Source organism: Limanda limanda, chromosome 9 (genome assembly GCF_963576545.1).
Source record: "Limanda limanda chromosome 9, fLimLim1.1, whole genome shotgun sequence".
NCBI lineage: Eukaryota > Metazoa > Chordata > Actinopteri > Pleuronectiformes > Pleuronectidae > Limanda > Limanda limanda.
The window spans coordinates 19,854,310-19,866,780 of NC_083644.1; the positions used below are offsets into that span (position 1 = coordinate 19,854,310).

Sequence of the window (12,471 nt, forward strand, 5' to 3'; positions counted from 1 at the left end):
CTGTCTCAGTTCAGCAGAAAGTCTTCTAACATCCGACAGACGCAGAATTAATATATTACTTCTTGCAACCGCTCGAGGATTTGTTGCATTTGTGCAAAGATCCTCCCGCTGTGTTGTGCATGTGTGTAAAGCAAACCACAGGTAAAGTCCGGACCCAATTCCCCGGACTTTACCCGAAGGTCATGTCTGAAGAATCTAACTAACACTGCAGAAAATGAAAAGGACTTTTACCAAAGGAAGCCTGCATGCCCTCACTTATCTGCGTAAATTAAGATTTCCTGCTGTGTAATCAGATCAGATTAGGTAGGGTCTGTCTGCTATCTGTGCCAAGTCCGTCCTCGTCCTCTCATTCTCCTCAACCTCCACTTACCTCTGATGAAGTTCTGCTCGGCCAGGCTGTGGATGCTGGCCAGGTGGCCGCTGTGCTCCCTGCAGTCCTTCTCGGCATCCTCCCAGGTGTGTCTGCGGCTGAAGTACCTGTAGCAGTGGCCGTGGAACTTCCTCCACGTGTGCTCGCAGCCCTCTGTGTCTGCAGGAGTACAGGGAAGTGGGGGTGGAAAAGAGAATGATTGTTTAAAAAACCTAGTGATTAGTCAATGGGAAATCCATGTCAGAAGAGAAATGTGGCTTTTGTAATCGTGACACGTCGATAGCTGGCAGCTGCAAATGAGTTATGGTGTTTTGCAGGAAAGGACAAAGAGGATTTTGTAATAAGAAAAGGAAAACCAACATACATTTGGATTATTTATTTTTGGATCCACAAAGAAAATTCCTTCATGTGTCTTACAGCCCACAAATCAATATAACACATTCCCCCTCTGCGGCTCTGCGTCTTCTTTTTCTTTCTTAAGTACGGTTTTACTTTGCGTTCCCTCTGTGACGCTCCTCTCTGTCGCCATCCCTCCATCTCTACCTCTCTTCTTTATCTCCTTCTCTTTGATTTGACTTGGACTTTAAATCCACAGCAGAGGCAAGTCTGTGGTGACACAGCTTAGTACAGTGAAAGGGCGTTTTGATCTATTCAAATGACAACACTACTAAGAAACTGCTTCCAGTGCGCTGCGTTCACTTGGTAATTAAGCCCTGTCACAGTCCTGTAGCTGCAGCGACTCTCCCTCCACCCATCCCTCCATCGCTTCGTCCTTCTCTCCCTTCATCTCTGTCTCATCAACCCTCCCTCGCTTCTCTGGGGGGTTGCAGTGGGACTCTGAGCTGTACATTTCAAATGTGATGTGTGTGTGTGGCTTTCGGTTCCATGCTGGATTGGTGTGCAAATATGTGTGTATTTGAATGTGTGTATGCACAGTTGACGTGGCTCTGGCTCGATGTGTCAGCCACCTTCAGCTTCCCCTCATCCTCACCCCCTCATGTGCCCCTCTCCCTCCCTACAGTGCACAGATCGGAGGGAAGGTCTAAGCTTTTCTTCCAACAAATCTGAAGCGTAAATTGGGCAGTATGGGGCCCTGCTTAGTATGCAGAGAGATGTATTTTGGCTGTGGAAGGAAGAGGCGAGGAGTTCATTAAGGAAGGCCTTTTACACTGCAATATGTAATAAAGGCCCAGACACCTCCATCCTGCATTGAGAGAAAAACAAGTTTTTTCACACTGTGATGCTCTCCTCTTTTCAGTGTTGTTCAGGGCAGTGACATCATTTCACAAAATGCAATACACTGGTTCACACTGGTTGTGTGTGACGGTCACGTTCATATTAACAGGTCAGAGCAGCCGCACAGCACGAGGCACACGTCTGAGATGCGAGTCCAGTGCAGCTGCAGGAGTGAGCTTCATAAAGAGCTTTGGCGTGGAGCAAAAACTATTCACTCAGGGTTTTTTCAAATGTCTCTGCTGTACCTGAATATGTCACAGGCAATGATAAAATAATACCAAGATGTTTTGCGTGTTATTTGAGGAGATTGTGGAAGAACACACATGTTTTATAAGTTCACAGTGACTTAGACCTTTTACATTTTACTACGAAATTTGAATCATAAAACATGTTAACATTTCTCCAAGAGAGTAAAAATGTACCAAAACTCTTAAATGCTACTTTCAAATGATATCCAGTGTTAGTCATAGCTAAGCAGGCAGGGTTTATCTCGTATTACCTTGGCAGGATGACTAACAGCTAACTCAGATCAGTGGATTAAAAGAGGAGTGAGGAGAGAGGTATTCATGCATGACATGGCTCATGGTACAAACAGTTCTTAGCATTGCTTTGAATACTAAATGAGGTTTATCACTCCACGGACATTCCGAGAACATAAATCCACGTCAGCCACATAAAAATAAAACTGACAAACTTACATTAAAGATACATCCCTGTCCCTCATCTGGCTAAACCAGATTTAAACAATATTTGACACTTTTGGAACCAGATCTGACACAGTGACAAACTAAAGGAGAAGGAACATGCAAGCATTACTATCAGCAGACGCATGTTGGGTCCTTAACATACAATGTACTAACATGCACATGGTTTGTTCACAGTTTTTAGCAGCAAACAGCAGTAATAATATGAGCATTGTTATCTGTACAACAGAGAGAGTTTGATCGACCAACACAAACACTGCGGCGCCCGAACTTCAGGTCAGATGTTCGGCTAAAAATGATTGGATCTTACTCCTGACCTTACTTTGTCTAATGATGTCTTCTGAGAAATTATGTAAGTTGTTCTGACAATTACCGTAAATGTAAATGCAGAAGAGGAGACTTGCTTCATTACTTTGCCGACTCAAATTTCTCCTGCTGGTCTGGGGATTTATTCTGATGACCTCGAAACGCACTAATGACATGAAACCCAATTAGCCACTTTAACATCCTCAGCTTCCTGTGGGCGGCTCACTGGCTCTTTGGTTAACCCTGTTGCCCTAACAGCAGAAATGGGTCTGGGCTAAACTTCCCATTTGGACCATAGTGTGCATGTCCTCCTCATTTCAGAATAGATTTCCTTTTACAATGCCAAGTGGGAGCACCAGTCTACTTTTAAATGTGGGCTTGAGTATAATTTCTGTGGGCTGATTCATTCACTGGACAGTGAGGATGGACAGAACTGGATTCAAACTCTAGTAACAAAGGTTTCGTCCAAACTCTTTTGCTTTGCCTGGATATGAGTAAGAACCATTTAGCACATTATTATAGTTAACACTGTCAGTTGGAGCTAATCCCAGCGGACATTGGGTGAGAGGCGGGTTGCACCCTGCACAGGTGACTGGTGTATCATAGAGCCAACATATAGAGTCAAACAACCATTCTATCTCACATTCACACCCAAGGCCAATTTATCTTTAGGAGTTGTTCAGGTGCACACACGCAGCTGTGTCTTTAAGTTTTCCCTCTCATCCGAGAGGCTGCTTCACTTCTAACTAAATCAGATGAGCGGTGACTCCCATGACCTGGATGACTGAGAATTTCCACAGATATATGCTCAGTTTGGAACTGTCGCCTCACCAGTGGCGGATCTAGGATTTTTATGAGTCAGGGGCTAAAAAAGGGCCACAATTAGGGGCCAATTATAAGACACACACTCACGTACATTTCTTGTTTAATCTCTTATCTCTAAAGCTTTGAGCAAAGTCACGTCATTGAATATATTTTGAAGATTGTTCCTTGTGGTTAGAACATTTAAATCTTCATATTTTTTGTTGGTATTGTTAATAAGTGACTACTTTTTTAAAGACAGGGCAAGGCCACTTAAGGGGCCTATCCGATTTCAGCTAGGGCCAGCGCCACCTGGACCAGCCCCTGTGCATCACAGTAAAAAGGTTCATGTTCTGAATCCCAGGTTCAGACGGGGGTCTTTCTCTGTGTGGAGTTTCCATGTTTTCCCTGTGTCTGCGTGGTTTTCTCCGGCTTCTTCCCACAGTCCAGCCCAGAGATTGGGGTAAGTTTCATGTAGATTATGAAGGTAAAAGCTTCAATGAGACCACACAGTACGGAAACATATCATTACAAGATGGAAAAAAAATCACTAGCAAATATTAATTATAACCTTTCACTCAATCCAAACCTTATGTGTGTTAGTGCTAGGACACTTATAAAGTGGTAACCATTACGGATTTTTGCAGATTGGTTCTCTGTTTGTGGATTAATACAAACTGAAATAAGCTTAAAAAGAAAGACGACGGACTGGGTATTTATGGAAAGGCTTATCTGCCTTCAGACTGACTGCGTAAAAAAATCGCTTTATTAATTTGAACGAGGACAAATCGTGAAAGTGCAGCTTTGTCTGTGAAACGTTTGAACCAGGCTCAACTCTTGCTGCAGAACATCGTCATCCAGCAACGGACCTTTGTTGCAGTGTGATCTATAATACATTAGAAAATTCTGTCAGTTTCAAAGAGAGACCAGCTGCATCTGAATCAGCATTTCACAGCCTTACATCTCCTATGTGCTATAAGAGCATATTTCTGAACCGAGTTACAGATTAACATTAGCTAGACCAGGGGTGTCCAAACTTTTTGACCCGAGGGCCACATACAGAAAAAAATACCAAGGACTGGGCCACTCACGCCGCCACGCCCCCCTGCCCTGGAATGGACTGTTGACAGTCGCGTCGCTCAGGGCGGGGGCGCGTGGCGGCGTGGCGTGGTGGCGTTCTGAGGGACAGCTAGCAAGTCAGCAAAGCAATTCACCGCCAGACCACTAGGTGGAGTAACGTTTTTTGTGGAAGACAACCTTAGAGACACGTTCCGTGTCGACTGTTTATTACTTTTTCTGGAGGACAAATTTGTCCCTGATCTTTCTACACAGCTTCGTACACTCGTCGACCTGCAAACCGACGTCAGCCGAGATAAAAAATGACATGTAATCTCCTTCGAGGAATTGCAGGTCTGCGTGTCCTTGTATTTAGTCAGTGACGGGTTATACAAGTGGTCATACTTTCAGATCTCTTCTGCCAAGTGCTCTTCTATTTGGTCCATATCCGTTCTTCTAAATCTTCCTTGGTTTCTGCCAGTATTATGGGGCATGAAACCGGAAATATGACTCTGGAAAGGATGTAGTTAGCGGACCAATCACAGCCTTGCGGCTGCTTGAGGCTTGCGTAGCTTTGTCGTATAGTTACAAAAATTGGTGAACGCACGCAAGCACCAAAGAAGGAGCACGCAAGGGGCTCTTGCGTGCCCCTTCTTGCGTGTCTCTGAAAACGCAGAAGCATGCACCGGCCTCTCTCCTGTCGACGAAGCCTGGCCCCATAAAGCAAAACAAATTCTTTAAGTAAGTGCCATTTGAGCGCTATGGATGGCAGTTGGCCCGCAGGCCGTAGTTTGGACACCCCTGAGCTAGACCAATGTTGCTGCTGTTATCTGTGGCCGTACGGGGCCAAAATCCCTCCCTGGTGCTGTCATTCCCTCTGCTGACTCTACTCTCTCACTCCATCATCCGGACTGGAAGCCACCTGCTCAGTGTTTGCATTACAGCTGGTTCATTGTATTAACATCAGGAGTGGGTCCACTTTGGCTCATGCAGGTGGAGAATGGGTTGTTATCTACAGGCACAGGGACAGGAGAGTCAGGGTGGGAGTCACAGGGAGAGAGATCAAAACACACACTAACACTCACACACACACACACACACACACACACACACACACACACACACACACACACACACACACACACACACACACACACACACACACACACACAAATTAAACATACACACCTTTACAAAATCGCACAACCTCTGTTGCTGTGTCTTCTGGCCCATCAGTCAAGAGTGTGTGTGTAGGCTAGTGCTGGTCAATTTCTGCTAAGGAAACCATTGTATCCAAGGAAGACAAAACCTCAAGACAGACTTTGCCGACGCTACAAAGTCTGACAACAGATATTTTTACCTGTTTGTTAAAGAAAAAGCTCCATTGAACTTGTTTTTACAGAATATCTCCGTCCAGACAAGAACATGAAAACAACTTCAAAAGCTCAGAAAAGCATGCCGGGCCAGAATGTGGCAAATGTCGATAATGTCTACATCAACGGTCCAGGAAATACCAGAGAAGAATGTGGGGAACCAAGATATACAGGTTCAGTCATCCTCCATAACTCAGCTCATCCTCCCTAACTCAGCTCACCTTCGACGGTCAGGTCATACCCCTCTCCTCCACAGTCACTAATCTGGGAGTTAGGTTTGATCCTCACCTGACCTTTAATGACCATATAAAACACCTGTGCAAAACCTCCTTTTACCATCTCAAAAACATCTCCAAACTCCGCCCCACTTTAACCCTGTCAGATGCAGAGAAGCTCGTCCACGCATTCATCTCCTCTAGACTGGACTACTGCAATTCACTTTTCACTGGGATCACTGGCAAGAACATCCAAAAACTGCAATTCATTCAAAACAGCGCTGCCAGAATCCTGATGAGAGTCCGTAAATATGAGCACATAACACCAATTCTCAACTCACTCCACTGGCTCCCTGTCTCAACCCGGATTGACTACAAAGTCCTACTCCTCACCCATAAATGCATAAATGGACATGCACCTCCCTACCTACAAGAACTCATCACTCCCCAAACCTCCACCCGCACCCTCAGATCTACAAGAAGCTCGCTCCTTCGGGTTCCCAACACCAAGCTCCGCACCATGGGCGACCGGACCTTTTGCTCAGCAGCGCCTCGCCTATGGAAAGGTCTCCATGACCACCTGAGGGCAACACAGACCCTGGACTCTTTTAAGACTGGCCTAAAAATCTTTTTATTCAAGAAGGTGTTTTTACTTTGAGTTGAGTTTTAGGACTTTGATTTTAACTATGTACTTGTGGCACTCTGAGATTTTCGGATGAAGAGTGCCTTACAAATAAAATGTATTTATTTTATTTATACAGTCTATGGATCCAAGGATGGGACGAGGCAGATGCCTGTGAATGTTGGTTATGTGGTGCAGTGATGACAGATTTAACTTTAAACTTGTAATATGACAGAGTAGTGCTACCTAAACGTAGATGAAACTGTATGTAGCTGCCAGTGTTGTTGTTGTTGTGTCTGGTGCAAGCAGATACACCCGAGTTATTGAAAATCATCACTTTGGAAAGCGTTTGTAAAAATCCCACTTTTTAGTGACTTAAAAGACTGTTTGCATGTGGACGAGAGGCTGAAACGCAGGGGGAAACATTTATTTCGTGAAATATCTGCATTAATGTGGACAGGCTTCACACACATGGAAGGAGGAAAGAAATGAGCGGGCGAGAATAAGAAAATGAAAGAGTCGGAGAAATGGAGAGACAGAGAGATAGAGAGAAAGAAAGAAGAGGGAGTGATCAAAAATAAACAGGCATGTTTTCTCCCCCTCAGATCTTCAACCTAGTCTCTGCTGATTTCTCCTCCCGCTCGCTGACAGTGAGGCTCAAAGCCCGACATCACATCAACCTCTTCAAATATTTAGACATCATTCAAGTCGTTCTCTTCTCTTTCCCGTGCTCCCTCTGTCAAGCAGAGCGAGAGGTAGGGGGTATGTTTCAGCGATTAATATTCCCACAGACTTTAGAGCACGACGGTTAGGAAATAAAAGGCCATGCACTTCCAGCTGACTGATTGGGTCGTTTATCCACGTCACAGAGTGATATTTCTGCAGCTTGGCTTTTTTAGATCCCCCGAATGATGAAACTGCATGTGTTTGCATTTGTGTGTCTGTGTGTGTGTGTGTGTGTGTGTGTGTGTGCGTGTGTGTGCCAGCGCTGCCATTTTGCCTCCTCCATGTGTGACTCTTTGAATGCTGGCAGCTCAGTGTCCCATTTGCAACCGGGCAGATGACAGCGGTCCAGAGAGAGACGGGGAAATAAGTGTGAGAAAGAGGGAGAGACATAGAGAGAGAGGGAGATGAGGACGATGCCAAAAGGTGAGGATGTGAGGAGAATGTTCAAACGGCTGTGGAATTATTAATGGTTATTACAAGGGCAGTGTTGATTAATGGAACATCCTAATTGTGCGTTTCTCTCAATTAGGAGTAATGGATGTTACAGCACCACAGCTGCAGAGCTGCACATTGATGACCGATGCCAGTGTGAAGACTCGCTCTGCAGAATTAGACCTCAGACGTGTCTCTGCAGATTGATGCTGATGGAGGACACTGAGGTAGAAGGGAGGGCAGCACAGGCTTTCACAGCAAACAGGCAGAAACTCGTACAGCATGTTCAGAGCTGATCCACTGGATGTCTTTCTATAAATTCTATATCAGTCAAGGACGTTCACTTACTGTATGTCCATTGTCTTTATCCACTTTGGTATTCTTCTAAACTGACTGGGAATGCAGGTAACTGTACATTAAAGTTACAGGTTATGTGAACATAACGCAAGCCCAGGAGATAACTAAATGAGCCAGACAAAGATTCAGTTTTTACTGTCCGAACCCGACCCGAGCACAATGCTGCACTGAGTTTGCATTACCCTCTCCCTGACTGTTTTCCTTGATTACAGACATGTGTAGTGTAGAAAAAATTAAAAAATCAGCCTAAACCTGAATTTAATTTAAAAATGTTTTATTTGAACTTGACCCAGGATACCTGACTCTAACATTTCAGGTACCAACTGGTCCCGGTGAGGCTCAGATTGGGTATCCACACTTTATTGCAGATGTGCCATCCTCATCTTCATCATCATGAACAGATCCTCAGTAAATTATCCCCCCACTCTCAAGTTTTACTGCTTCACAGCAGCTTTCTGCTCATTGCTTTGGTTTTACGGTCCCCGTCTTTATCGTTTCCTTCTGGACACTCATCAGATTTGTTTTCAACAAAAGCAAGGACGTGTTTACAGTAAAAAACAACTAATAAACTCAATCTAATCTATTTGCTCATTCCCATCTGCACAAGTAGCTGGTGAGCAGAGGTGAACGTTAGCCTCAGGAGTCAAACTCGCTCTTTAAAGCTAAATGTAGACTGAATATTTTACATATGTTAATCTAGTGGCAAGTAACACAACTTCAAATGAATGCTAATGCTGCTCCGTGTCTGCTGGATGTGTAAAAGGACGTCTGTTTGCTAACCATCCTCAAGTGGCCAAAGAAATCTGTTCAGGGAGATTACCAGGAAGTCAGGAGCCTGAGGACGTCATCTTTCTTTTGGCACATTTGTTTTTCCACCAGAAAAATTAATAAAAAAAGGGCAATTCAGACCAAAAAATGTTTAATCTTTTGTAAATTACTGCTTTAACACTGTCCAAAGTTTGTGACAAGCAGAGGTGGCCAGAAAAAGGGAAAACACTCGTCAGCTAGAGACGGCTGATAAATTCATGTTAAAATGAATAAATGAGCGGAGAAACATAACGAATGCAGATGCTTCCAGTCGTGCGCTGTGGCATGTTCAGAGCAGCCACAGTGCATTCTGAGTTTGTAGCAAGACTGCAGACAGAAAAGATCTAAGTGACTTTGAAAGTGGGTTCATTGTTGGGGCAAGTAGGGCAGAGAGGGTTCACTCACAAGAGATCCACTGAGCAGCGTGTGTCATTAACAGAGAGCAAAGTGAAATCGGCATTTAGATCTGTGGGAAAGACATGAGTTAATCGAGCCAGAAAATGTGGTCAACCGCTCACATTTGATGAGCATAAGTGTGATATTAAAGGAAAAGCAGAAAAGCAACTCTCTCTCAGATGTTTGAGAATGTCAATGGGATCAGACTTTGTCGGCAAGAACAAGCATTCTACAGGCACATATAGGAGGGTTACTGGTGCAGAAATCACGGACATTGGTCTTCAAAGAAAAAGTTTATGGAAAAAATGAAATACGCTCACATGAATAATTCTTGACAAATTTGCAAGGCCCCTAATGCCAAGTACAGACTACACAACTTTCAAGAGCTGCTTTCAGACATGAACTGAACTCACTGTTTCTCCAGAGGAGGTGTATGTTAACACAAAGGCCAGAGTGAGAGCCACTGGAGCTTCTGCTGACTTTCTCTGCTCGTGCTCTGCATAAAAACAATAGTATTATAGTTTTTAGCAAAAGTTAGGAGCCAACACACCATCCTGCGCACTGATTGGCTATGGTTGTTGTCTCCTAGTTTGTCTAGATATTTAGCCCGTTAGAAATCTAGTCAGATTCGGCGACGTGTCAGTGACCTTGTTAAAAGGTGTGTTTGAAGATTTCACATACTGCGGTTGGCAGGTGCATTCGTGACAACAGCAACGACAACTGATTCAGTCCATGAGTCAAGCTTCGCTGAACTTTGAATAAACAGATGAGCAGCTCTTTGTGCAGCAGGGGTGACACAGCTTCACAGTTCTGTGGCCTGAGTCCAGCAGCCGCTCTTAAGAACAGGCACTGCACCAGTTCAAATACCGAATGAGGCCACGTCTTGAGGAAGAATGGTGTTTACCTCTGCAGTAGAGTTCAGAGACTTATATGTCAAAGTGCATTGAAGCTTTTCTGGCAGCTGCTGATGGCCCAACACCTTACAAGGAAACCTTATGTTTGTTTTTCCTTTAATTATAGATCCACCATTGTACGAAAAACTCCACTGGGAGTTTTCTGCTTCCTTTTTTTTGAGACATAATCTCATTAAAACTTAAGTAAAGTGCATTTTTATGTTGTGCTCTTTCTCAGTGCTCTTTTTGAGACTAGTTAGGAAGTCAGACGCACTTTCATACATCATATTGATACAAGCAGCTATTGTCTTTTTGCAAACTTGAACAAATGCAGAGATACAGAGACAATAGAGAGTAATGCCACATGAGCGAGCAGGAAACTTAACTGGAACAAGGTGCACGATGAGCTCCAAGAAAGTTCGATGGAAAAGTTCCTGTGGAAGAAATGAGCCGCGGGATGCCAGCCAATGAAAGACAAAAAGGAGTGCAACAGTAAGAGCCAGGCTTCTGCTGTTTGAGGACTTACACAGTCATTCCTGGAAATATGAGCAGGTTGAAGAACAAAAGCCACTAAAACTCCAGCGGAGCTCAAAGTGCTCCTTTACACCTCTCCATCAGAAATGTTCATTATTGCACAGCAGAGGAACACACACCCTCCTCTCTCTCTCTCTCTCTCTCTCTCTCTCTCTCTCCCTCCATCTCTTTCTCACTTTCGTTTCATTTATAATAACACCTGCTCTGATGCTTCCTCTTCTTTTTCTTCACTGCGTCTTTCTCTGCCGACTGAACTTCCTTCCAATCAGGAGGATAAAATGACGGCATTTTCAGGAACATTGTCTAATTAAGCACCTTGAATGAGAATGAATTACCCCCCCCTCATCTCTCCCAGCTCATCAGTTCGGAGAGAAAGTGATGGTTTACTGCAGCCTCTGCCAGACTTAGGGAAAACTTCAGGGATATATACCACGTGTACCTGCCTGTTTTTCGGCGTTCAAGGTACTCCCATGAAACTTCAGGAAACCGCTGTGGGCGAGGTAACACCAGAAGAATCCATCTCCCTCGCTTCTCAGTCTCGTGTCCACCCCGACATGTTATTAGGATGCATGAATCTTCATTAACATTAATGGCTTCTAAATACCCGGAGGACGCAGAGAAATTAATTTTGAGCCGAGCTTTCTGCTGAGTCACTGGTTTGGACGGCAGCGGTGCAGTCTGGGACAAAGCATAAGAAATTAAGCAAAGTTGGCGAACGCCTGATGGCTTCCTCCTGAGACTTTCTGTGGACTCCGAGAGAGGCAGATGCTGAGTCACGCAATCACTCCAAGAACAATAAAGATGAAGATGGAAAAACTAACAAATAAATAAAGAACTAGGAAGTACCATCAGACGGCAAAGTTCAGCCAGAGTGCTCGGTCGATTAAAAAGAGAGTACAGAGTAAATAGCTTAGAGAGACGGATCTAATTGGCCGATAAAACCTCAAGAAACGTTAGACGCAGAGTCAATGACATGAGTGAAGGGATGACCTGCGATGGTTGGGACCAGATCAGTAGAGATCTGCAACTGTCTTTCAGGTAAGAGGTCAAAATAAGGACATATGCATACCTTTGGTCAAATCATTTAAACTATAGTATACCTACATTCACATTGATCAAGATATAATAAAAATCTTAACCCAAAATGGTATCATAACTGTATTTTGTTTCATTCTATTTTTATCTTGTAGTCCCTTTTCTGAGCAGCAAAACTAGAGATATCATCTGTGATCTACGTTTTCTTTATCTTTGTGAAATCCTGGTGCCGACATTATTCACAATCCAACTTAACTACCATTGTTCCAGTCCAACCTGCCCTCCCTAGAAGAACGGTCAGAACCAGGGATTTCAGCAAGTTTACATTCATGCGACAGTGCCCTGTTATTATGATGGGCTCAGGCTGGATGATGTTTCAGTTTGTTTCCAATTTCCAACGACAAGACGCACGTTTTTTATTTCCAGCATGAACTCAATTGTTCCCAGACTCTCACCACATGCTTGATATTGTAAACATAAATGAGGAAGGTCCTCGAACTTTAACAAAATAATACTTTTTAACTCAACTCACAGAAATATATGTGAGTTTCAGCTGTACACTTTCAACCTATGTTAATCTGGCCAGGTCTAATGACTCTAATGATCGG

The 12,471-nt window shown here is 44.0% G+C and overlaps 1 protein-coding gene across 1 annotated transcript in view; it reads right to left on the minus strand.

Annotated features, from left to right (window-relative positions):
* ncanb (neurocan b) overlaps positions 1–12,471 on the minus strand; it is a 101,569-nt gene that overhangs the window by 16,556 nt on the left and 72,542 nt on the right. The window contains exon 11 of the mRNA XM_061078901.1: positions 371–529. Coding sequence (XP_060934884.1) covers positions 371–529 — 159 coding nt within the window. The remainder of the gene's footprint in view (positions 1–370; positions 530–12,471) is intronic.